This window comes from Gouania willdenowi, chromosome 4 (assembly GCF_900634775.1).
Source record: "Gouania willdenowi chromosome 4, fGouWil2.1, whole genome shotgun sequence".
NCBI lineage: Eukaryota > Metazoa > Chordata > Actinopteri > Blenniiformes > Gobiesocidae > Gouania > Gouania willdenowi.
Genome location: NC_041047.1, coordinates 6,935,835 through 6,963,511, shown reverse-complemented (window position 1 = coordinate 6,963,511; position 27,677 = coordinate 6,935,835). Strand labels below are relative to the sequence as shown.

The following is a 27,677-nucleotide window of genomic DNA, read 5'->3' as shown; positions in this document are numbered from 1 at the left end:
TACTCCAAAATCAGTAGTGGTTGATATTATACCATTGAAAATGTGTATAATTATTTTATTTTATTTTTTATTTTTTTTACCAACCACGGTGTTCGCATTTTTTTTTTACTTAACTAGTTTAATCTTTTGATAGAGGTTTGTAATACAAATAATATCCAACAAACACATGTCGGCCTATTTGTCTTACACACATGCAGTAGCACAACATTGTACAGATTTTCAAATAATAACAATAATAATAATTATCTAAATAGTAACCACTAAAATGTATTAAACAACAGAAAACTATGCCAACAAAAACTGCTCAAAGTCAAACTGGACCCAGTGATAATAATTCTAAAAGTTTACCTGGTTCAGTAAACCAGCCATGCTCTGTGTCCAGCCCAGCATTAATCAGCAGGTGTGGCCATTCAGCCAAAAAGGAAGTGGAAGAAACCATCTGAAATAATAAAAAAAACAAAAACCTGGTGGGATTATTTTATTATTATAACCATAACACATCAGTTCTCCTTTGAATGCTGAAAACTAAAGAAGGTGAGGATGAGATCTTTAAGTGGACAAAAAGGCACTTCTTCTCCTGTGACAAACCTCTCCTTGCACAGCAGAAATACGAGCCGGCTTTTGTAGCTTGTGTAAATTGGTGGTTGTTGACAGGTGTGACATTCAGTTGGACAGCACGGTGGGACGAGGGCTGGATGAGCAATTTGTTTTGATTTTCTCAACCTTCAAAAATGACACAGAAGTGTAGCTACTATTTACTCGAGTGAAGAAACTTCCAGAACGACAAACCTGGCCTTTGGTAGACATGTCATAAATATCACTCACGTTACTGTAATTGAGTTGCTTTTATGGGTATTTCTAAATCAGTAATTTTACTTGTACTTAAGTATGTTTTGAAAGAAGTAATTCATTATGTTTTAAAATGATCAACGGACATTGTGAAATATTAAAAAAATGACCAGACAACAATCAAATGTATCATAGCCGACCAACCAGATTACACATAATGAACAGTGCCAAAACAGCGTTGAATGACGGTTATTTTCTCAGGTTTAGAGTTCATAAATTTAGCTATACTTACAGCCTGATAATTGTTTTTATTTGGGATTTAATGAATTGGTGTTATTTTATTTTAAAAATAATTGTACATTTTGACAAATCTTTTATTTTATACAGATGCCTTTGTGGAAAATAAATGAAGTTCCAATAGTGCAAGACTTCGTCGCTTCTTTTTTAAGTTTATACATTAGATGTTTACCATATGCAAGGGAACCATGGCAACATTTATTACTACAAATAAACGTGGGGGGGAGTAATGCAACTTTTACTTTGAGTTACATGTACTAAGATATATCAGTTCTCTTTACACCTCTAGTAGTTTACGTTAACACTAAGGTTGAGATGCCCCAGAGTTTTAACAGATCCCAGATTGGCGTTACATTAGCTTGAACTTATTTTTCCTTCAAAATGCAGCATGTAGAAACATTATCTTTAAAGTGACCTTAGCCTTCATCACACCTTATTATATCTCTTATGATGTTCACTCACTGGTGGCCAACTACACCTTGAGCCATCAACTGGCTGCCAAGTAATCCACGGTTGGTTTCAAGTTTCTTAATTGATGGCCTGACATATTTATTATCCTTGCATGTCATGACTGGCTAAAAGTCTTTCAATACACCAGAGGAGGGAGTGATTAGAAATCCCACTTCTCTCAGTGTCTGATGAAACTCGTGCATCTTAAAAGTAGCCAACATTCTTCACCTTTTCCGCAACTTAGGGATTCCCAGGTAGTATCGTGTACGAGCTTATTGCATCCCAGACCATGGCCCATAATCAAAGTCATGTAAGAGTTTGAACAATCATGACAAAAAAGAAGTGGCTCGCTCAGTCTTCAACGAGTTATGTGACGTTATCGTTTTAGCATCTGGGGCTCCTTTCACTCGAGGCCAATGAATGAGGGCCAAGCTGTGTCAAAGCCAGATCTCTTTTCCAAACAAAGTGGCCACTTTGGTCAGGAATTTGACACGAGTGATGACCCCATCACTCTTTCCCCAACAACCTCCACCATTCAGATTTTCTGAGCCATGGAGACTTGGGTTTTTGTTGTCAGCCCCAGAGCTACAGAGGGTTAATGATGCAAACCAGTGTGACCGTAAACATCTCAGCAAGAGCGAAACCCATAGATACACATCAGATCCCTATTTATTTATTATTATGGAATTTTGGGCAAATCAAGATAAGATAAGATAAAGTTGAAATGTTGACATTAGGTTTACTGTTTGAGAATTAAGTTGAAATAAAATGTTGAGATTAAAGTCAAAAGACAAGATTAAAGTCAAAATTTTGAAAATAATAAGCAGACTATAGGTTTGACTCTCTCAGCAAGCCTTCAACTTTTATCACAATATATTTCAACTTTTTTCTCAAAATTTAAACTTTAATCTCGACATTTCATTCCAATATTTTCTACGTAAAAATTAGCCCTAATCCGCTCCCGTGATTTAAGAATTTCTTAATGATAATGACCAAAAAGGATATGGTGCCGTTTTTGGCTATCATTGAATGCTAGTTTTAAAGAATGTAATGTTCCACACTGTTGTGGCGGTTTTGAATGGAATGAGACAGAGTCAGTTGTAGGGTTTACTGGTCAGATGCGGACACAGGGTTTATTTGGTCAAAGGGTTTTCGAGGCAAACCGGTGTGGGATTCAGAGTTTTCCATGTGTGTCCCAATGAATCTGTAGTTGTTCTGTGCTCTCAGGGTTTTTTATGCTGCTGATAGCACTAAGCATAACAATGACAGAGTCTCTGAGAAGAGAACTTGGCAAATGTTATCAGTGTACGATGGTATCTGGCCTGCTTAGGGCACTGTGACCTGGACCAAGAGAGATTCTGTAATCACATAACACACACAATCTCACGGAGGGATGATGAAATTGTCACGTAAATGAATCTATCTATTGGTTTGTGTTTGCCAACATGGTTTCCTCATTTATTTTGTGCTGCTTGGAACACATTTTAAATAGATTTATCTCAATTGGAAGGCATTTCTCTAACTTTAGTTCTATTCAGATTTTTTTTTTAAAGCTGCTGGAGACGATAGTTCTCTATCAGATAAAGATATAGTGTAGGCCTCATGGATCAATAAATCAAAGCCAGGTGATAAGTGAGACCTTGCGGCAGAAAGCCAAAATGATAATTTGCCTAAATCATCAATGGCAGGTGTGTCACAATCTCTCACATTTAGAAATGCTGTCATCTCATCTCATCCCATCTGAAAATGCTAGGCACAAATAAGCAGACCTACAACTCCTGAGATTTCTTGTTTGGACATCATTTACTAAGTTAATATGAGGCTAAACACTTATATAGAAAAACCATTAACATGCTCCCGTACTCGAGGATAACGTTTCTAATGAGGACGTGTTCTTGGAGTCAGATGAAAAAATTGTTGACAGAAATGGATCAGAAGTCGGCGAGCTTCAGAATTAGGTTTATTTTGATTACTTTTTTTGGCTTATTTTATCTTGTCGCAGCACAATACTTGAAAGGTGACAAACCTAGCATAAATATGTAGACAACTAGTTTGGTATAAATGGTGTAATGGATTGTGATTTTTCTAGCACTTTGTGTTAATCTACTGAGAGGTCTTTCCAAAATCTAGACTTGAGAATTATCTGCCCTACCTGAGAGTTTCTTCTCCTGAGACAAAACAGGAGATAAACAGACAAGAGAAGTGGTGACACTGAGCTATCGTCTGATGTGGAGACAGCTTTCCCATGACCACGCTGTCTCCAGGAAGCCCCACACACACTTTGGGCTGTTTCAAAACAAACTGCAAGTCAAATGTCTGTGTGTGCAGCAACCTACTGTGTTTATGCATGGACCAGAAAATGAGATCTTTCAAATGTTGCTTCCAGAATAATATGGATGGATAAGAGTGCGTGAAGGTGCCCTGCTTTCCCAAACACTGCTTGTGTAAATGGCAGCGGAATGGAAATCCTTAATCAGTTAAGTAAATGATGGCAGTCCGAGTACAAGGGTAAAAAGGGAAAAATCAGATAAAAGAAGCGGCGTAAATGATTGCAATACGTGAGGAGACAAAGGGGTGAGATGGGTGGGATTTTATCTGTTGTTAGATTAGCTTTCCGGTTGACTGGCAGCCACAGACAGAGTCGGCAAGCCGCTCCAAATCCAACCACAAAGCCACTCTCTCACGATCTTTAGACAAGATTTTGGATGAGCTCTGGGTCCTAACACAAAATCCTTAAATCTTGAATCTTCCCCAGACCTGACAAGCATTAGCTTTGAATGTATATATATATATATATATATATATATATATATATATATATATATATATATATATATTGATAGTTGTTTTAAACCTTTCCTTCCCTCTGGGACAGACACTAATTCCACTACAAATATGAGTGGACGTGTTGCATAGCTTTCTCTGTTGCAGCTCCTAAATTATGGAACATGCTACCATTGCACATTAGACAAGCCTCATCACTGTCTATTCTTGAAACTGGTTTAAATCAATTTTTATTCCTTGGCTTTCAACCCAACATGAGAATCTCGTGTTTTGGTGTTCTATGGTTTGTTTTTATTTACTTTAGTGTTTATTCCTGTGTTACTTACTGTAGGTTGTTTTATTGTTTTCATTGGGGGTATTTCATCAAACCCAGCTCAGAGTCATTTCCAGGTTTACCCTGAGAGTCCGGCTCAGTTAAACCAGGTTCCAACTGGAACGGCCATGTCATCAAAGAAAAAACACATTAATTGCCATGGAAACACAGTTTGTGGAGCAAACCTGCTCCCGACCAGGTGAAGGCAGCAGTCTTGGTTTACCTGCTGCTCAAACCACGTCATCATTATGAAAGATATTTGTTGTGCTTTAAAACACTCAACAAAGATCTCCCAATAGAAAAAGAAGTCAAATAGACTTATGTTATATATTTCCTCCCCATCTATGGCTTTAGTGCCACATTTTAAAAGGAAATGAAACAGACTATGTTGGTACATTTTTAATTATGATAGATAGAATTATCATCATAGTGTTTTATGTGTACACGGTACATCACATTCAAAAGTACAGTACTGTGATTTCTTGTTTATCTTTGCTAGACAAGGAGGACAGAGATTCACTTGGCATCTTTTTTGCTCTAGTTTGTTCTCAGTATTCACGGTAAAGATTAAGTAAAAACACTTCTACGCATCTGTCTATTGGACGTTTCCAAAAATTGTCAATAAACAGAGTGTGTTGGAGATCAAAGGAGACTTTGAAGATGCAATTTCCACATTTTTTTCAAGAAAATGACTTTTGATTTATTGATCTTTGAGGCCTACACTGTGTTTTTATCTGAGCAGCAGCATTAAATTGTTACATATTACATATAAAGTAGAATATGTGGCATTAAAAGATGGACACCCCGCGACCCTGTTAAAACGGGAATAAGCGGGTATGAAAATGGATGGATGGATGGAAAAGATGGACATATATTTCATATTTGTTTCATGTTGTGGATGTTGGTTTAAAAGAATCCATTTTGATTTTAATTTACTTTAATTAATCTTAATCATCACACATTCAAAAGTTGTTATTAACTGGTGCTGTCTTGCTAGGAAAGGTCAGAGACTATTAACCTTTAAGTATTGAATTAGCTCACGGGAAAGATATCTGACACAGTTATCTTGGACACCAGATTGTTCAACCACTTCATGAGGATCACTGCAAACTTCTCTGTTCCTATATACAGTATGTTGTTCCACTGAAACATTGTCATATTTAATCAGCTCACTCGCCATCTGCTTTACCTTCCTTGGCCAGAAGAACTTGAACAAACTCACAAAGAAAGCCTTGAGTTGCCTGCTCGAAGGCCTCAAAGGCTGCTTTGATGATAACGTGGTGCGACGCTGTGACAGGAGCCGGAGAACAAAGCTTGACACGATCAGCCCTTTCATCCTCTCATACATAACGCTTACTCCCTACACACACAAAGGTAAAGGTATTCCACCCACACTGAAAACAAGTTATCTTTCACAGAGGACTAATAAAGCATGAATGAGGTTCACCATCTTTCTGAAACAATAAGATTAACATCTCAACCATTTTTAAAGTAGATGTCACTGAGATGAAAGGCAACACACAAGCATCAAGTCAGCAGAGACAGAAAGAGGAGAGCGCATAAACATGATGATTGCTTCTGAAAGGAGCAGATGGGACAGTTTGAATGGAGAAAGGCTGGAGGAAGGGGAACAGGACGAGGAAGGAAAACTAAATGAAATAGAAGTGAAATAATATGTCCTTATGTGAAGAGACAAGCATTAAGGAATTGGCAAGCCGTGCAGAACAGTCTTGAATGTACAACAATGCATCCGACCATGGGCGCCATCTAAAAAGATGTCAACGGCCCGTTATTGGAGTGTGACAGAAGGCCGGGGAAGCCAAGTGTGGTCTGAGTCGATGTGAAGAAACGCCACTGCTTCCACTGTTCTTACACCCACTGCACTGTCACAGCGCCACGTGTACGGTTACATTTTAGGACATCCTCAGGTCTCAGGTTGAAGTATCAGCTATCACAAAACGGACTCATGACTCAGCAAAACCTCTGTCAAATGAAACAGCCTCACTTGTCAAACCCAACGCTGTCAAATGAAACGGCCTCAGGCTTCAAAATAAAAGTCATCAGACGCAAAAACACAACATGGCGTAAAACACGACAAAAAAGCAGCACCAGGTACGATGGAGGAGGTACTTTTTCCCAGTGGAAACATGTCATAAACCACCTCAGGCCTTAAAACAGACATGATGTTCTTTTTTGAAGAAACTGGAAATACCCATGAAGTCATCAATACGAAATTAAGTTGAAAAGCCATTCTTACCTTTTATTTATTTTAAAGTTCAGACACATCAACGTATTGTTTGATTAATAAATACATAGTTAAATGAAACATTGATATATATAAAACCTTTAATAATAATAGAAAATAACAGCTTTCAAAGGGCCTTAAGTTTGACACATTTGGTCTAAACCATTGGTTCTCAGACTTTTTGGGCTCAAGTACCCTCTTTCTCTAATTTTTGATTCCGAGTACCCCCTTTGTCTGACTACAACATTTTGCTTAGAAAACTATTCAAAAACAACAATAGAGCATATGGATGGAATGAATGAGTGATAACATATTTTAAAGAATCTGGAAAGTGGAAAGAAACAGTATTTAATACAGTGGTTCACAACCTTTTTTGGATCGTGAACCCCATTTTGATATCAAGAATTTCTGGTGACACCAAAGAGCATTTTAGTTTAACGAGATGTATATTTTACAAAGTAAAGGTATAGAAATATAGTTGTTTAAAATTGTGAGAGTTGTTTTTGTTTTTTTGTTGTTGTTTTTTTAAATAATAATTTAAAATATCCAATAATTTATTTGAATTTTTCAGAAACTCCAGGTGACCCCATGTGGGGGTCCCAACCCCAAAGGTGAAAAACGCTGATTTAGTGGCTCCTGGATACGTTTATTTCTGACACTTCATTTGTTTTTTTTCCTAGGATTTAGAATTTTGCATGATTTTCTGCTTTGATCAAACTGGTCTGTAATTGTCTTGACCCCTGAACTGAAATAAGTTTGACACCCCTGGTTTAGAAAAATCACATTATTTAAAACCATTTAACCTCTGGCATCACCAAAGACTAAAACGTATTTATTAATTTATTTTTAAACAAAAGCAAAAAAAAAAAAAAAAAAAAAAAAGAAAAAAAGGGGGGGTTATGCAAGTAATGCCAAATGACAGTTGAAGCTCCTTCATCGACCACTCTGAGCTTAGGCCGCCATCTTTTGTTGGGTTCCCGCCACTGCAGCTGTTGACCAACATCAGTGTTTGGCGTTGCTATGGCTCTTGACTCTTTGATAGTGTCTGTTTGACAAGTCCTCGGTAAAAAGCTCAGTGGTTAACAACATGACTGAGAGAGAGAAACCGGATTTGGTTCATCTGAACGCCATTCACCGTGAGATGATAAAGAAAGAGCAGAAACTCCAGAAAATCCACACAGAGTTTAACATCAACCCGCACCGGAAATGTAAGTGTCCACTTTTCTGCTTAAAAACGGACTAACAACTGATTCTTTCATAAAGTGACACATACATGTATGGAACACCGTTGCCGCTGCAAATATAAAATAAAAATCCGTTACCATTCTTAATTACACTTGGAATAATAATTCATTCAAAACACACATTTTGGCTGTTTATTTAGTTCACGTGGTACATAGTGTAGAACAAAATAGTACAAGTACATAAATAAGTCTTTTCTCAAAATTATGACTTTCTATCTCATAATTATGACTTCCCAAAATTATTTTGATTGGAAACGGGCTTATTTGCCGGTTTACATAAATTTACATTAAAACAATTATTTTTCTTATAATTACGACTTTCTGTTTAATAAATAATTATGACTTTCTATCTCATAATTATGACTTCCCTAAATTGTTTTTTTTTTAGTGGCGGAAACGGGCTTCCATACACAATTGTGTAAGTTTGTTTGCAAATTTACATAAAAAATAATTTTCTCATAATTATGACTTTCTGTCTCATAATTATGACTATACTAACTTATTATTATGAATTCCCCAAATTGTTTTTTTTTTAGTGGTGCAAATGGGCTTCCATATAATGTTGGTGTTTTTTTGAGAAATTTACATGAAAAATATTTTTTTTCATAATTACAACTTTCTGACTCATAATTATGACTTTTATCTCATAATTATGACTTTCCAAAATGATTTTTTTAGTGGCGGAAACAGGCTTCCATACACATTTTTCTGTTTCTTTGCAAAGTTACATTAAGAAATAATTTTCTCATAACTTTGAGTTTACTGACTCATAATTATGATTTTACTAACTCAATTATGACTTGCCATACTGATTTTATTATTTTGTCAGTGGCTGAAACAGGGCTTCCATATCTATGATATAGACTCATGAGGACACATACAGTGATTTCAAGCCTTTATTTCCTGACTTTTTGATTATTATGGCTTATCAATAATGAAAACCCAAAATGTAGTTTCTCAGGCTATTAAAATATTACATGAGATCAATAAAAAATAGGATATTTATTTCTGTGCACTTGATACTTGGTTGGTCCTCTTTTTACATGAACTACTGAGTTACATTATTTATTATTTTGGGTTTTCATGAAGTATATTTTTTCTTCTCTGATGTCTAACTCTACTTTGTTTTAGTGCATATTCTGCCAGAGAAACCCATGTCAAGGAAATCCACGGACGCCATTGCAGAAAATAGTATGTTTTCATTAACAATAAGAAACAAGTACACGGTTTTATTTATATATATTATATGAATTCCAAAAGCATTTCACTTAATATATACCTTGACTGTTTTTTTTCACTTCTCCAGCCGAGTTCCTTAATATGTTTCACAAAGCTCATGAGGTACCCTCTCAGAAATACTCTAACCCAATCACTGAAAGTCAAGAGATTGGATGGATTTCTACTCCACTGGTGAGAATTGTTGTTGTTATTCTTGGTTAATGGCATGTTGCAACCTGGTGAGAATATAAAACCAAATCACATTTTGCTTCAGATTCACTCGTAAACATTATTGTGCTTGTGGGCACATCTTCTTGTCTTCAATGCTCTGGGCTACACTCCACACCACAATTAGCATATATCAGGAAATTATTTGAAAAGCATTCAGGAGCTCCAGATATTGCCAGTACTAAAGCAGTAACCATAAAAATGTCTTTTTTCCTCCCAGATCCCTGCCAACCGAAAAGATGAACGATTCAACTTCTGCAGAAAAGTCACAGATGTCACCAAACATCAGGAAATGGCTCTTCGGTCATCAAGTTCAATATTGAAGAACCCAAAAAAGACCGAGATGAAATAAACACTGTATTTTACGCTGTTGGTGTATCAAAGGAAACGTTTTGCCTTCATCAGAACAGAAGCTCTGCAGAATTACTGCAGAAAAGTTACAAATGTTACTGTGTTTGATTAAAATATAGGCAGTGGCTATCCGTACGGTTGCTGTATCAATATACCGACATTCTATCCGTACGCAGCGCCCCTATTTGGCCAGTTTAGGTCATGTGACTAAGACTAAACCTAACCCCAAAAATTGTTGTGATATTGGGTTATAACCGAACCCTAAACCGAAGACGTTTTGTACGTGTACTTCGTTAACTGTACAAATTGCACCAGGGGTTGTCCGTACAAATAGACACTTTCTCAAACATAGACCTACATAGGTTTCCTCCTCTCTCATAATAATGCATTCGATTGCACTCGAAACTCGGACAAATCCGACAGAACGAATCGGAAAAGTGCAATAAAACGGCCCTTGAGCTCGGGACCCCGACTCGCGAACTCGGGCAGGATCCAAGCATTTTGAGTCGGTCGGTATCACATTTAAGCAAAATGGCGGCACCTACCGTAAAGACGTAAACAGTTACTTTCTCCTCAACTTTAACATTCTTGTGCCGTCTAATTTGGCATGTGTGAAAATTCGTGCAAGAGTTTCATGTTTTAAGTTCATCATAGAGTGACCCACAAACAGAACAAGATTCAACTTTAAAACAGAAAAACACTGCTTGTCTGTTTTTTTTTTTTAAATTTTTCTATATTTCTGTTTTGATTTTTAAATCAGTACAACAAATTCACCACAGTTTGTTATTTTGATTTGGTTTTAAAACGGAATAACTAAAGAACGAAGGGTACATGAATTGTTGGACAGCAGGGCTATTCTTACTGCTAAGTGTCTGCATGTAGGACCAGAGAAAGGACCACTGAATGTTAACGTCACCTTACACCTTTCCTGTAACTGATCCTGCTTCACTTTACGGTGGAGGTTAACACATAATATCACATTATAAAAGTAGTGTTTTTTTTCTCATAAATATTATTTGAATCTATAATTATTTGTAGAGGTTAGAAGAAAAAAAACTATTTCCAATGTATGCATTTTGAGTAGGCCAACATATAAAAACAGTTTGAACCCTTCATCCATTTATTAGTCAGTTGTTCAATTGGGAGAAAACGTAAATACTCTGTTAAAAACTCTTCAAAATTACATTAGAACAAACAGAAGTCATTGAAAAACACTCAGTGCTTACATACAGTATTTACACATCCACTTTGTGCAACTTTCTTAAAATCCTTCCATCGCTGAATGATTCACAGAGGCCATTTGATTTGTAACATCCTCATTGTTGCTGATGTCGGGACAAAACGCCAACATGAAAAAGCCGGTTTGGTGTTTTCATGAACATAAAAAGCTTGTATGAAGACGTTTCAGACACCAGATCCTTTGCTCTCCAATGTGAAAGGCTTTAAATAAAGTCTAAACGTATGATGGGTTGGAAAATATAAAGCTGGTTTTATGGTGAATTCCCTTAAAGTTCCAGAGAGGAAGATATAGTGAACGGTAATTAGCAAGCAGCTTGAGATGATGGGAAAACTAGGACGTGTGAGGCCTGGTCAGGCATTGCTCCTTTCATCTATTGTGAAGAACTCCATTGGATGTTTGCTTAGAGCCTTGATGTCATCCAAAAGGCTGTTTGGGGTAAGAATGTGGGAAGATCCTGGAAACAAAGAAATAAGTTACTCAAACAATTTAAAATGAAATAGCATTTAAAAAACAAACAAAAGCACACAAAAAAAAAACTATCATCACACAGTTTTTCTGGTTTTGACCACTGGGCGGAGCTGTTGTTTGAAACATTGCTGGTTTAACCCCTAGGTCCAGCCCCTATACTATAAAACATGTGTCACTCAACTCAACGCAACTCAAAGCCTGGGGGCCAAATCTAGCCTGTTAAAACATCAAAATCTGCCTGCAGGGCAAAGTAAGAAATGGTTGAGAAACAAGTGTAAATTACCAAATAATTTAGTTGTGGATATATCAGTAGGGTTGCAAAGTGGTGTAAAATATCTGGCAAATTCCCATGGGAACTTAAGCTCAGGATTTTTGGCAATATTCAAAAAATAGAAACTTTTCATGGCAATTATTTATTGAAATCAAGCAGAAATTGGGAGTAATTTTAAATCACTATCATATCCAAACATAAATATTGGCATCCATGTAAAATTATACACAACATTTTTTATTCAAGTGGAGTTTCATGGAATTTGACAAATATTTGCAGGGGTTTCCAGTTTCTGATTTCTTCAAAACATTGGTATTTTATTGGGCTTGAGCCATTTTCTTTTTTTTTTGGTTGTTGCTTTTTTCCAAACATGCTTTTAATTACATTTTCTTATGGGTTATTATTTGTAAATAATTTTTCAATAAACTAGTTTATCATGGAATTGTATTTTGCATTCATTAAATAAAACAAATGACCGTTCAATTTCAATTATTATTGTTAGTTGTGCTGCTCACCTATGATCACCTCACAGGATTTCACTGCATGTGTGACCTCGTAGGCGCAGCGCATTTCTGAGTGAGTGATTCCTCCGATTACAAAGACGATGAGACGTGAGCCGGTGCGACGCTCATCCTGGGAGCTGGTTTTGTGTTTCTGCCGGGCACTGGGAAGCAACGTCAAATCAGATTCAGATAGGTTTATTGTCAGACACGAATAAAAACACAGTTTCGCTATGTAATGAAATGCTTTTATTGCTTGCTTTCCATAACATCACAGAGCAAACAATCACATAAAGTGCCCAACAACATTAATCAAGTGCAACACAGAGCTAATAAGTCAATAAACAAACAATAAAGTGCAACACAACAGAATCAAGTGCAAACAGGCAGGAAGAATAATATTGACGTGCAAGAAGGCAGGATGGAAAAAGAACAGCAGCAATAGAGTGTAGCATTAAAACAATGGACCACTAGAGGGCAGAATTTAACCTTTTTACAACAACAAAACAAAACTCCATATAACACGTTATTTTATAGAGGAAAATACCATTAAGTAACCTTCAAAAAACAATGAAGCAAAGGAAAGACCTTGACTGAGTGATATTACGCAGATCTTACCTGACGGCCCCTGAACCATTCCAGGCTGCAGGATTCTCAGACTGGTGTGGCCAATCTCTGGTGTCTAGTTTGTTCTCCACGGCATCCTGTAATAAATCCAGGTTTACATCATATTTTGTATGAGCTCATTAGGGCTGCACGATTTTGACTAAAAACCTAATTGAGCTTTTTTGGACCAATAATGCGATTGCAATTCGATTTGCGATTTTAATATTTGATACAGTTAAATGTATAAACTGCTAAAATGATGCGTGAAGGAAGTCATGTTACTTGTAGACTGTCAAACAACTGTCTTGCTCAAATTGCCCAACTTTAGAACAAAAAACACAAAAATCTACTTTCAAAATTTGGTTTTATGTGGACAGAGCCCTCTTGTGGAGGAATCACAGAGCGTCTATCTAAACACTTTAGGAACTGCTTTATGGAAACTCAGATCTTTTGTCTGTTCCAGCTGAACCTGAGATTGCAAGCCTCCACCATTTTGATTGGTGAACATCACTCGAACGCCAGAGACAGAGGAAAAAAACCTCAGCTTCTTGAGGTTCCATTATTGCAGCAGTCAAAACCTCGAGTGAAATTTGATATCAATAAACCTTGCGGCCCTAGAGCTCATCTCACTTGGAAGCGCCCAGATCTGTTGTCGTTTAAGGCTCCGAACTTGTACAAAAAATAAAAAATATTTGAGGGAAGATTGTTTAATAGGTTCGTAAAAATGTAGTATGTAAACCTACTAAATGTTTAACAAAGTCAACCTACAAACACATAGAATTCTTTATGATTACAGATTAATGATTCTACTTCAAGCTAATGCCAGTTATTTATGTGAAAAGAAACAGTAACACTTTACTTGAAGTTCTATACATAAGGCTAACATTACGTAGTCAAATAAGGTGTCAAGAAGGCTGTCATTAAGTGTCGTTCACTAAATTATGACACCTTTGGAGCTATGTTGGCATTTTTTGGGTTAGGTAGAGGGATCTAGTGGCGTTAGGGTAACAAATGACACTCAATGACAGTCTTCATGACACTTTATTCATGCTAATGGCAGGTGTTCATGTCATTATAATGACAGCGTAATGTCAGCCTTTAAGTGGAAAACTTCACGTAAAGTGTTACCAAAGAAACCAAGGGCTATTGTCATCCAGGCCTATTTACATTATTTATGAATCTGCAGTCAAGAACAACTACCTGAAGGAGGTACGACAAGTCAATAATCATAAAATCCTAATAGTTCATGGTAATTTAAACAAGAAAACATGTTCATCAACATCCCCCGCCAAAAAAAAAAAAAGAACAAGGGCAATAACTCCAGAAAAAATAATTGCACGCTTTTCATTTTCGAACTCCATCAAGGCATTGATACCCTGAAGCCACACACCGAATTTGGTTTTCCAATCTTAAACAAAAGCAGTCCCCTTTAACTCGGACGGACGGACAGAGCTCAAGCCTATATCAAGCCTATATCCCCCTTCCACACTTTGTGGTGGGGGATAAAAAATCTCACTATACAAAAAGTCCACTAGCTTCATGCTAACATCTATGGGAAACTCATGTACAGGTGCTGGCCATATAATTAGAATATCATAAAAAAGTTGATTTATTTCAGTAATTCCATTCAAAATGTGAAACTTGTATAATGTATACATTCATTTCACACAAACTGACATATTTCAAATGTTTATTTCTTTTAATTTTGATGATTATAACTAGGGGTGGGAACCTCTGGGTACCTCACGATACACGATACAAAGCTCATGATAATGATCATCTCATGATATGACGATACTGCGATTATCGATATATTGGTCAGAAATCAATCTACGATAATCTATGACATAAGAAAAAAACAGGTTAAGTGAAAAAATATTTTTTTTATTTTATATCTCTGAAAGACAATAAATTGAAAAAAGTGTCCTATGAACAGTGAGACTATTTTAGTGCAACATTTCTGTAAATAAGTGTCAACATACCAATGTAAATGAATAAGTATCTCCAATAGTGCTTTCTGTAAACAAAAAATAGGGTCTTTCTTACCAGTGACACCATTATAGTGCAGTATTCCAGTAAACAAAATATTGGTTCCTTCAACAAACAGCGACAACATTTCTGCGAAGACGTACCAGCGCATTTTAATTGATTGAAAAAGCAGAAAAGGTTTAAAAAAAAATTAAAAAAACCAAAAAAATTGATACTTAGCGAGAGCATATCGATAAACGATTGTGCGAAAAAAAATCGTGATATATTGCTGTATCGAGATATCGTCACACTCCTAACAAACCTATATCCCCCTTCCACTTTGTGGTGGGGAATAATAATATGCAATATATCATAAGGTAGGCAATTTTTTTTTAGAGACCACCAAAAAGTGGCCACAATATTCATGTACGAATTTAGAATAATAACAGATGTGAACATTAACACAGGGAAGAACAAAGGTTTTGTTTTTGTTTTCCAGAGGTTTTTTTATATATTTCTGACTGTTGTCATTCAACCCTTGGGGTACCTTTAAAAAGTTACACTACCAATACGGTACCCTTCATAAAACTGGCATAAAAATGTTGTGTAGAAATATTTTTTCACATCGGATGTTTTGAACAACTCCAGACCCAACCATAGATATAATGTTTTCATTATATTTCTGTATATTTTTGTCCTTTCCGTCATAAAACCAAAATTTTTTTTTAATGAGAAAAACATAAAATGTGCTTTTTTTTCCTTAAAAATAAGGTTCACAGTGGAACATTTGATATGAAGTTATTACAGACTTGAGTAGGTCAACAATTGATAGGAACATTGATTTTGAGGCATTATCACTTTTAGAGCTATGAGTATTTCCTTTTTTTTTTTTTTTAAATCCTACACAATTTGAGCTTAGGTACCAAAACGATACCCTTCATAAAAGTGTCTTCAATATTGAACCTCTCCACAATATTCTCATTTTCTGAGATACTCAATTTGGGGTTTTCATTAGTTGTCAGTTATAATCATCAACATTAAAAGAAATAAACACTTGAAATGTCAGTCTGTGTGAAATGAATTGTACAAGTTTCACTTTTTGAATGGAATTACTGAAAAAAAAAAATCAACTTTTTCATGACATTCTAATTATATGACCAGCACCTGTAGTTTCACCTTTTAACAGAAACCTCAAAGAAATGCCAAGAGGAAAACAGAAAAATATTCATTTTCAAAAAGCCTATATGTTCTTTGTCTCTTATGGACAGAAGGTACTTGAACAAAGCAGCAGATCATGGTGATATCCATCAGCACAAAGCAAGCTCTCACCTTACTATCATAACTTCCTATATGGAACACATTTAGCACACCAGAAAATGTATTGATGCAAAAACACAAAGGAGCCTCCTTAGGGAGCGACTCATAAGTGTTGTTTTATAGTTGGGCTTCACAGAGGTGTTGAAATGTCTCCTTTATACACAATAAAAGACCTGAATGACACTATCTCATATGTGCTACATTTTATCAGGTGACCTGAATCTTTACTTAACCTCTTTTTGTGCAGCTTCTACATTTTCATTATCTGTTTTTCTCACGGATGCCTGTTGGACGATGGCTGCGGTACCACAGTGACCCACATAGAGCTGCCGGTAGAAACGCGCACCATGTTTCTCACAATAAGATACACTGAGTTAGTCACTGACCTCCATCACATCCTTAATGACAGGAGTCCATCTGGAGAGGTTGTACGTCTCCCCCTGGGAACGATCCCGACGAGTGGGTTTGCGGGAAAAGTTAATGGGCTGGGAACAAAAACACAAAACACACAAATGAAAAAACAGCAAACAATATCCTTTTTTTTTTTTTTTCAAAACTCCGTTTTTTATTTAACATTTTTGGCACTCAATTAAGAAAGATTTCCACATTTGGTACAGTAATTGCATGCATTACAAAAACAAAAGACATCCGGCTCAAATATAAACAAAAAAAGTCAATAATAACAGTAGCAATGAAAGTAATAGTAGGAATAATAGCAACAATAGTGTTAAGCAAATAGTCAAGCAAAGCAATAGATATCGGATACCCAGAAAAAGCGGTCACACAAAATCTGAATGTATGGCACACATATATATATTTTTTTATTATTCTGTTTTTATTGTAAAGATTAATAATCTATTTTACATGTATGTCGAGCAGTAAAAACATGGTTTTATATATATATATATATATATATATTTTTGTAGTATATGGACACACATACCCATATACCCATATATCTATGGGTATACATACCCATAGATGTATACATGTAAACTGTACACGTATAAATTATATAATTTAAAAAATCAAAAATAAATGAATAAAATAAAAGCTGGGCTCGGTCAGATGGTAAACGGAGGTTCATCAACAACCTCAATATGGCTACTTTTAACGACAAGAGGTTTGAATCCCTCCAGGCTTTTATGAGGCAAGTTCACAGGTTTAAATGAGGTTTATTCTTGGTCATAGGTATTCTTCCCACAGTCCAAAAACATGTAAAATGTGTTGATATGTTGGACTGGCAGCCTCGGGTAGGTTAAAACTCTAATGAGTTTACATGAATGAAGATACATTGATGAGCCCAAAAACACATTCAATAAACAATATTTTCTCATACCGTTGTGATGATGGGGACCCCCAGTTCTTTCCAGTTCAGGATAAACTCTCGTTCATCCTCTATCTTTACATGCTGGATGAGTTTGCTCAAGTTCTCATCTGTAGTTCCTGTTTAGAAAACCAAACAAACATGAATACAAGCATTTTTTTTTAATCCTTTTTACCAAAATGCATATTTAACTGCAGACCTATATATAATTTTGTTTAACAACTACATATGAAAGTAAAATGACTTGTTGAGAGATTGAAAGAGAAGAAGCAGACTGTACCGTTAAGGCTGAAGATGTAGAGGAGCACAGCTCGGATTTTGTCGTAGATTCCGTATGGATTGAGCAGCACAGGCAACAGAGTCCTCATGGGATCTTTCACCTTCACCCCTTCCACATCTGAACCTACAGCAAGGTCCTACGAACACAAAAACATACTAAATTTACATAGTTTGTCCCTGAAGTTAAAGACACAGGTGTTGGAGGCTAAGCAATTCATTATATTGATAGATTAAAAGGTTTTATAATGCTTTGTGAAAAACCACAGAGAGGAAACGGACCTGTTCGGCTTTGCAGAGTTTCTCCACATTTTTTGAAAATTGTTCCATGCAGTTCTCGGCCAGCTGCAGATGAACAGTTTTCTAAACATTCAGACAAAAAGAGAGACAAATTAAACCAACAATGCATGACAAGAAAATTGATGTTTGCTGTGGATCGCTGCCCTTAATCCAGTGGTTCCCAAACTTTTCTGGGTCGTGACCCCAATTTGATACCAAAAATTTCTGGCGACCATGGACTTTTTAGTATTTTTTAGGGGTGTGTATTGCCTAGCATCTGGCGATACGATTCATATCCCAATACATTGGTGACGATACGATATATCCTGATATTTAAGTATAAGGCGATTATTAAATAAAGGTTTAAAAAAAAAAATCGATTTGGATGCATTTTGAATCGATCCGAGAATCGTGCGATATGATATCAACAAATCGATTTTTTTCAACACCCCTAGTATTTTTAGTATTACAATTTATTTGTTATACTGCGCTACAAATACAGAGTATCCAGTATTTGTGATAAATGCTGTATGAGTGCCAGCTTAATTCTTTTTTTTTTTTACTGTATTTTATTTGAACAAGATTTATATTTCACAAAGTCAAAGTATAGAATACAGTTATTTAAGATTGTTTTTTGTTTTAATTTGAAAAAGAATATGAATTAAAACATTTCAAAAATGTATCTTTAATAAGTAATTTTTTTTAATCAATTACTAGATATTTCAGGCGACCCCAAGGCTAAAAAACGCTGCCTAAATCAATCATTTAGGCTTCTCTAATATAACCACCCTTAGGTCAACCCTACATGACAACAGGCTGAAAAACTCACTAGATTGCATTAGAAAAATCATCTACCTCAGTCATTTGTTTGCGAAAAGCTGGCATTTTCTTCATCATTTGAGCCAAGTTATTAATGGTGATCTGAAAAAAAAAAAAAACAAGACAACATTTAATCACATATTAGCATATGTTCAGTGTATTTAACGAAAGAGAATTAGCTAAAGAGTGAAGCTCAGTACCTTTCCATCTGGCTTCTTTTTGCTGGCAGAAATCTCCTTTACCATCTTAGGAATTTGTCTATGGTGCAAAAAACAACAAAGTGGTTACAAAGCTCAATGATTTTAGGACTCATATTTAAGACTTACTCCAAGACCTCTGCGATGTGTTTGTGCCTCAGTCGGACCCAGAGCATGTCGTCCTCATTCAGAAACGCCTGCTTCTCTGAACCGTCTTTGGACTTGTACCTGGCAGGAGAATTGGTTCAAATCAGAATCATTTTTAATGGCCACACAACAGAGTATGTGGAATGTGTTTTCAGTACAGCACATCATGCTCACATCTCCTGTGTCAATTACATACATACAGATAGTCAAAAAATGCAACATTACAAGATTTAAGCATTGGCTTAGTGTCTGTATGACAGTGGGGAAAAACTGTTCTTAAATCTGTACAGTACAAACTTATAATATCTCAACTTAGAGCATGTGAGCACGGCCTAATGCAGATGTAGCATGCGTTAGAGAGTTGACATACCTGTAGATGTCGTTCTGAATGTCGATGAGGTCGTAGGCCATGGCCTGGTAGGTCAGCTCATGCAGGATTGGGCTCACAGGATCAAAACCTCGTTCTACTATAAGCAGCTGAGCCTGAGTCTTTCCCTGGAGAGAAAAAATGTTAAGATAACCTAATACCTACTTAGTTATTCTATTTATAAAACACAATTAGCATAAAAAGCTAATGTAACACTTTCAAGAGTAGTTAACCAATGTGTTTTTACCCTTTTTTTTTACCCAAAGAGTAGCGAACCTCACACTCAAAAAAACAAAACAAAAAAAAACAGTGTACTTTTGTGAACATTTAAATTTAGCGGGATTAAAGAGGAGGAACTTTAGCACACATCAAACCTTTTTCTTGGTGCTGTCATCCAGCTCGTAGTGTTTGGCCAGCTTGTTGTCCACCAGCTCTGCCAGGATCTTTGCATTCTCCATGCTGTTGTCTCTAAATAAAATATCAATCAAACAAACTTTATTTATAAAGCACCATTCTTACTAATTCAATTGTAGATCAAAGTGTTTCACAAAAATTTGCTTATGTTATTGATAAAAGTTAAAAAAAAAAAAAAAAAAAAAAGAGACTAATGCACACTGAAATAATTTAATAAAATATTTAAAAAGATGATAAAATAAGAAAGAGTCAGAGAAAAAACCCAAAGCAGACTGAATAAATAGGTTTTTATCTTGTGTTTAAAAATCGTGATACTCTCTGCTCCTCTCAGATCACCCCCAGGCTGTTCCATCGTCTTGGATTGAAACTGAAGGAGGAGTCTCCAAACTTTCTAGTTTTGCTCTTTGGAACAGTTAACAGAGCAGTACCAGAGGATCTGAATAACCAACTGGGGTTCATAAACTAAAACCATCTCTGGGGTGAGGCCGTGTGGTGCTTTATAAATTAATACAATTATTTTAAAATCAATGCAAACACTGACAGGCAACCAGTGTATAGTAATATTTGCTCTCCTTCTGGTCTTGTTCAGTACTTTTATTGCAGAATTTTGAATGAGCTGGAGTTGATTTATTGTATTTTTTTGGTCAAGCAGAAAGGAGAGCGTTAATAGTCAGTTAGTGATAAAAGCCTGCATTAGTCTCTCAGTTTGGCTCAGAGACAGAAATGATCTAATTTTTGCAATTTTTTTTAAATGATAAAATGCTGTTAGTTTCTCTATCTGAGCTTTGGTTCCAATAATTAAAACTTGAAATATGTTAAAATACATTTCCCCATGAAGTCCAACAATAAAGACGGTACTTAACACTATCATAGCTCTGACAACAGCATAAGGAAATTATTATACATTACCTCATCTGATCTTTCTCACAATTTTTGCAAATTGAATGTAAAATACTGTTAAAATCTGAGCCTTATGGCAGCACATGAGAAACTGAATCCTCAGTAGACATAAATCAATCTAAAAAGGTCCCTCAGTAATATTAAGATGTTTTTTGTTGGTTTTTTTTTTTACAGGGATGAGTGCAACCACACTGTCAACCTAATTTCCAGTCAAAGGTAGGTAACTCATTCCTAATAACTGGGTCTCTGTCCTCGGAGGCGGTTGTGTGTTGTGAGCGACGAAACTAAATCTCCTCTGACTTACTTCTTGTACCTGACCCCTGGGTACTCGTCCAATGTGGCACAGAGTGAGACGAGCTGATCCGCCAGAGTCTCCAGTGTCTTCTTTTTGTCCTGGCTGTGGGGGCTGTAGATGCTTTGGAAAGCACCGGGATTGTCACAAGTAAACACCTAAAGAAGTTTAAACATTAAAGAAAGCAAAGGAAGAATTAAAAAAAAAAAACAAGTTTAGAAGTTATCAAACATGGAAAAATTATGTTAAATCAAAAACGTTTTCAACATTATTTCAAATCAATGTTGCTTCTTTTAATGCTTATGACTGCAGCTTCAATTTCCCCACACTAAGTTCCCCTAAAACTGACAAAAAGTCAGTCAATAAAAAAGGAGGAAATGGAACGTTACGACACCAACACAAAGAGCCACTACTCACTTGTGCCTCCTGAGGCATGAACCAAATGTTGATTTCCTTACAGATGCGTATGTGCTTTCCACAGTACAGCTTCATGTTGTTGAACAACTCATCGGGGCAATCTATGGAAATATTAAAATAAAAAGGGTTCAGTGTGTATTAAAGGGATCCTCCAATGTTTTTACAAATGTGGTATAAAACCTTTGAAATGTTCTCATTAGAAGATCTGTTTAACAAAACACATTGTTTGGCACCATATTTGTTTTATTAAATAGAACTATCGTAATTTATAGCTTCAGTGACTGTGTTTCGCCATCTTGAAATCATGTGATTGATGATGTCACAGCCCCATTTGCCTGTAAGCATCCCATTGTTTTCTATTGGAGTGAAGCATTCAGCCTGCTTTTTAGATCATTTAGCAGCGTTTTCAGTCAAAATGCCATTTCATGCTGCTTTTGTTTGCTGTAACTAATCAGGAAAAGATGTCAATAAAAATCTCTTGTTTATGGAAAGAGGATAAAAATTCAAAAACTCTTCTATCCTAAGGGTTAATGCGTCTTCAACAGTCTGTGATTAGTCTCTAACTTCAGCCAGCAGAGCATCAGCTGTGCACTGTTTAAGGGAAAGTAAAGGTCCCTGAGGAGAGCTTTTCTTCTCTGCTTCATTGTCTACTACCAAACCGTAGGGTGGGAAGTGTCGCCCCCGGTTTTTGTCCCCTTTCTGTAAACAAAGAGATTTGCATTGACATCTTTAACTTCACCTAATTATTTGAAGCAAACAAAAGCAGCACAAATTGGCATTTTGATCAAAAAAGCTGTTTAAATAATCTAAAAAAGCAGGCTGAATGTTTCACTCCAATAGTAAACAATGGGATTTTTGCAGGCAAATGGGGCTGTGTGACGTCATCAATCACATGATGGTGGAACACAGGCTCTAAAATGGTAAAGTAGCCCTATTTTTAAAACTTAATAATCAAATATGGTGCAAAATAATGTTAATAATTGTCTTAGGCAAAGATCTTCTAATAGGGACATTTCAAAAGTTTTAGGCCACATTTATAAAAACAGTGGAGGATTTTGTTAATGGAACTAAAATGTCTCCATTTGTTCAGTTCTGAGATTGAGTTAGTATCATGCTACTTACAGTCAGTAAAATAAACGTACGCTCCCTTGTATTTGGGTTTTATCTTGAAGTCGTCTATAAAGGCATCCACACTCTGAAAAAAACACAGTTTAATGTGAATAGCTACAATAAAATTTGAACTTACAAAAAAACCAATATATGTATATAATTGATATTATTTTTTTTTAATCGAGATCATTGTAGAGTAAGTGAAACAAACCTTTGCGGTTGGTGTCATAAAGTAAATAGCCTTCATTTCTGGAACGGGCTCTCTGCTTTTATACAGATCCTCTACAACTAAAAAAAAAAGAAAAAAGAGAAAGTGCATATTACAGTAGGAAAGATAAACATTCAGTTTTCATTTCATTCAAAAAGCTGTAATATATATATATATACTGTGTTGAAATATAACCTACTTGTAATTTTTTCTGACATCAAATCTGACATTTTACAGCATGTTGACAGGAGTTTGGTGGTGAAAGGATCCAGAATCAAGATCTGAAAGAGAAAGTATGAGAAAAATGTGAACAGAGCTTTGTTTATAGCGCCTAAAATCAAATTAAGTTGATGTTTAAAGCAGAACTAAGTAACTTTTTCACCTTAATAAATCCTCCTCGTACTCCCTCTGAGGGTAAAACAAGTGTTTATGGGGTAAATGAGGGGTATTTCATCCCCCCCTGCTGTCTCTGGCCAGAAAACAGCACTTGCAACTTTCCCTGCCTCCGACTCGGTGGCAGTCTCACAGCTCTGTTCTCATTCTCCCGACAACACGTACTTCTTTACGACAGCCCAATACAAACTGTGTTCACACTAAACGCGACTGTAGTGACTGCAGTCACTTTAATCGCCTGTAATGAGTCGCTTGAACACAGTATTGCTTTTTGGTCACTTCATCGCTCCAGTGACGTCATTACCAGGGAACGTGCATGTGTGTGTGCACATGTGCGCAGCAGGGTGACGGGAAACAACTGGCTGACTTCCCTCATCATAAACAGCACTGTTTTTCCGGTATAAATGGTCAACTTACTAAGTCACTATAGGATACGTTTAGAGAGCCTCCCACTGCCCATCTCACTGAAGCCGGAGGGAGGACCTGCTGCCACGAGGGTGCGGAGGGGGAGCGCTAAGCGCAAGTTACTTAGTTCTGCTTTCATTCCAGAGCAGTTAATCTACCAGATATAATGCAAGTGTTAATGTGTGCATAGACGCACACAAATAATGACATTAAAAGATGCTGAAGCTCTCCAGAAAGTCACCAACGCATAAGTTGTATCTTTATGCTAAGAACACGGAATATTGTCGTACCTTCCATACTTCTGATTTCCTGCAATCAGTGATGATCGTGTCTTTGATTCCTGTAAAAGACAAAATATTATAAAAAAATAAGATCAGACATTTTATTACTCATTTAATTAGATAATAGTAAAACTTTTCCATTTTCCATTTATGGATAAAAAATATCTTAGTTAGTTTTGAATACAGTTAATATTTTGAAATCAATCATATCCAAAAGAGATGTAAAATGTAAAATTACCACAAAGATGATAAAGAAAAATAAATAAAATTACTAAAGTGACACAAAATATAAAGACACTCAAAAAAGGAGAGGAAAAAATATTTGAAAATTGAGAGAAAAAATTTAGACGACAAGTAGACTGTCTTACTTTAATAATTAATTACTTAATAAATATGGTCCCACTGCTCCAAGGTTTGGACAACATGACATATTTAGTGGGAAAATGTGCAGAGAAGGCATTGCAATTTGATAGAGAAGTGGCAGAAATGAGAGTAATGTAGCACAAATGCAATAAAAGGAGCAAAAATATGGCAAGAAAACGTGATCAAAATAGTTTAAAATATGGCAAGTTTGGAGTAGTTAAAAAAAAAAGTTAAAAATAAGCAAAAATGGGCTATTAATTGTTCAATAAATATTCTAAATTTCTCGAAGGTATCTGGTGACACCCTCCCAGTGTCTCGCGATCCCAAATGAGATCCTGACCCCAAGGTTGAGAACCCTTGCCCTGACCAACAGGAGGTTACGTTAGTCAGACTGAGTATTAGAAGAAGCTCATCTGACGGCAACTGTCTGAAGAAACAAGGTGTGGCTCCATGTTTTTTTTACTCCTACTCACACAAAGCACAAACAACACGTGTAAGATCTGATTTGGATATTTAATGTTAACTCTCAGCAGCTTCACTTCAACAAAACACGTTTTAACGAGAAACAAGTACACACAAAAACAGAAAAAAAGGGGCTCGAATGTCACCGGATAACACTTAACTACGTAAACAGGTCGTTAGAAAGCACAGCGATGACTTTTAAGTTCTCCTGCTAAATATAAACTATTGTGTCTGCAGTAAAACTGTAATCAAATATACTTATTTATGAGTTAACTTACTTTTCCAAACTATTGTTTTCAGTCCGTACTCAGAGCTCGCAGCCATCTTGTTTCTGTTTTGGTTTTATCGCGACTTCCTGTTCTTTGGCTGCTGATTATGACGTCACTTGCGTCAACACGTGTGCGACAGTGAACAATTGTAGTTTTTGTGTAACCTACCCGGAAACAGTGCAACGCCTCTTCTGGTCCTGCTCTCACGCAAGGACTTTTTGGAAAGACTTCAGTCAATTTATCATTGTCCATCTTTACAAAGACTTTGCACTGAAATGGGAGGATATTGTCTTGTTTTTTGGGGGGTTTTTCTTTTTTATAAATTATTCTAAAGAAAAGTGCTTTCTTTTTAATAAACTTCTTGATTATTTTGGCAAAATATTACATCCACAAGTGTAAGTACAGCAAAGAAAAACCAACCTTTATTCACTTTCATATTGATATAGTAAATTACATAAATCTCAAAAATAAAAAAAAAGGCTCAGAAATTAATTTACACATGTACAGTTTCGAAAATGTTTGATTGTATGTGAACCCCCTGGCACTCTTTTTGTGCATTTTGTATGTCCTTGTATACTGTTTGTTTGCAAAATAATAATTTAAAAAAGTAAACAATTACAGTTTTTATAATTGACCGTGTATTTACCATAGACTGTAAAAAATATTTACTTTATATCACATCAAACTCAAGGCCCAGATGTTCTCCTACTGCCAGCTCAGGCTGTTAAACCTCCAATCCGAGTACAAATGAGTGAGAAAACGTGAATCATTGTGTAAATTACCAAATAATGTAGTTATGGATATTTCAGTAGGGTTGCAAAGGGGCATAAAATATCAGGCAAATTTCCACGGGAACTTAAGCTCGGGATTTTTGACAATATTAAAAAAATAGAAACTTTTCATGAAAATTATTTATTGAAATTAACCAGACATTTGGAGCAATAATTTTACATCACTGTATCATATCCAAACATAAACGTTGTTATCCATGGAACATAATTAAAAAACATAACATTTCAACAGATTTATTTGGAAGTAGAACTTCACAATTAGTTTAAATGCAACAATGTTATTTGTATCAGAATCAGAATCTGGAGTACTAGTCGTGAACCATTGATCAGTCCATCCGAGTGTCCCAGACTAGTTGAGCCGCGATCCATCGATCAGGATCCGCCGGCTCCAGCATCAAGAAAAGAGAGTGGAGGGTGAGGAGAAGATACAGACTGCAGGAAAAAATGATACACTTGTTCCTAGTGGTTGGGTTAACATTTAACGTCTTGTGGTATCCTCCATGCTCTGAAATGCTACCACTACAGATAAGGTTTTGTCTTGTACTGGTCACATGTAATGATATATGGTGTGGACATCAGTGTAAATGGTGTGAAGCAGTGTGAGCAGTATGAGGGGGTATGCAACAAGGGACAGAAGTGGGGGGTTGTTTACAACCCGGCACAACAGTGTCTGACTGGACATCATCCCGTTAAAGCCCATTAGAGCTATGTGTAGATGGTGGATCGTGTTTGCAGATAATATTGGTGTTCTACTATATAATCTTTCTTTTTTGTTCCTATTTTTAGGTTTAGGGCTTTGTTCCTAGTGGTTAGGTTAGCGCTATTATACGGTATACGCTTTAGCAAATAAGCAGGTTTTGAGTTTAGCCTTAAAGTGGAGAGGGTAGCAGCCTCTCGTACTAAGATTGGAATCTGGTTCCAAAGGTGAAGAGTCTTGTAGCTGAATGCTCTGCCTCCTGTTCTACTTCTAGACACTTTAGAAACTTCCAGGAGACCAGCAGACTGAAAGCGGAGTGATCTGCCCAGACGATAGGGCACTAACAGGTCTTTATGATACACAGGAGCTTGATTTTGTAGAGCTTTGTATGTTAACAGGAGTATTTTAAACTATATTCTAGATTATACAGGAAGCCAATGAAGGGAAGCCAATACTGGAGAAATATGCTCTCTCCTGTTAGTACCTGTTAGTGTTCTAGCTGCGGCCTTCTGAATAACACTTCAACAGATTCATTTGGAAGCAGAACTTCAGAATTATTCAAATGGAGTTTCATTGAATTTGATAGGAGAACACTCAATGTGAGAACAGATCACAGGTCACAGGCTGAAAGAAGGGAAAGAAAAGAGCTGTTACGGAATTAATCGTACTTCACAGCTCTTATGATGCTCTCCTTGAAATAATTCCACATTGCACAAACTCACACATCACTTTTTTTCTCCAACTTTATTTGGAATATAAATAAAGGTATTTTCAAACTGCTGACATTGCAATTTACCTTGCAAACCGGAATTTATTATTAAATGCATTAAACTTGGTCAAGTACACACATCAGTATCAGTATCGATACAGTATTGGTATGGGGTCATCGTTAATATTTTTTCAAAAAGGCTGCACAAGAACAGTAAATAACAAAGTTCAATGTCAAACACAAGTGAATGTGCAAATTCTGGATT

At 36.1% G+C, this 27,677-nt stretch overlaps 2 protein-coding genes across 2 annotated transcripts; one reads left to right on the top strand and one right to left on the bottom strand.

The window, feature by feature from the left end:
- Positions 1-7,824: 7,824 nt before the first annotated feature.
- Positions 7,825-10,108, top strand: cfap144 (cilia and flagella associated protein 144). The gene is made up of 4 exons (XM_028443760.1): positions 7,825-8,086; positions 9,254-9,313; positions 9,429-9,532; positions 9,789-10,108. Exons 1-4 carry the CDS (start codon positions 7,966-7,968, stop codon positions 9,918-9,920), a joined length of 417 nt encoding a protein of 138 aa, XP_028299561.1. The 5' UTR covers positions 7,825-7,965; the 3' UTR covers positions 9,921-10,108.
- Positions 10,109-10,515: 407 nt separating this feature from the next.
- Positions 10,516-25,332, bottom strand: stxbp3 (syntaxin binding protein 3). The gene is made up of 19 exons (XM_028443749.1): positions 25,225-25,332; positions 24,131-24,180; positions 23,242-23,323; positions 23,046-23,122; positions 22,847-22,919; positions 21,725-21,825; positions 21,320-21,465; positions 20,076-20,169; positions 19,705-19,829; positions 19,317-19,415; positions 19,191-19,248; positions 19,027-19,092; positions 18,175-18,255; positions 17,897-18,032; positions 17,629-17,735; positions 16,676-16,774; positions 13,017-13,102; positions 12,414-12,562; positions 10,516-11,613 (listed from the first exon to the last, which is right to left on the bottom strand). Exons 1-19 carry the CDS (start codon positions 25,268-25,270, stop codon positions 11,510-11,512), a joined length of 1,779 nt encoding a protein of 592 aa, XP_028299550.1. The 5' UTR covers positions 25,271-25,332; the 3' UTR covers positions 10,516-11,509.
- Positions 25,333-27,677: the final 2,345 nt, after the last annotated feature.

Bases quoted from the DNA above. Each gene is read 5' to 3' on its own strand.
- stxbp3 (XM_028443749.1), bottom strand. From the start codon at position 25,270: ATGGCTGCGAGCTCTGAGTACGGACTGAAAACAATAGTTTGGAAAA. The intron at 24,181-25,224 runs GTAAGTTAACTC...TGTCTTTTACAG, and splicing joins GAAAACAATAGTTTGGAAAA to GAATCAAAGACACGATCATC. The intron at 18,256-19,026 runs GTAGATGATTTT...CTGAATGTTTAG, and splicing joins TTCGCAAACAAATGACTGAG to AAAACTGTTCATCTGCAGCT.
- cfap144 (XM_028443760.1), top strand. From the start codon at position 7,966: ATGACTGAGAGAGAGAAACCGGATTTGGTTCATCTGAACGCCATTCAC. The intron at 9,314-9,428 runs GTATGTTTTCAT...TCACTTCTCCAG, and splicing joins GGACGCCATTGCAGAAAATA to CCGAGTTCCTTAATATGTTT. The intron at 9,533-9,788 runs GTGAGAATTGTT...TTTTCCTCCCAG, and splicing joins GATGGATTTCTACTCCACTG to ATCCCTGCCAACCGAAAAGA.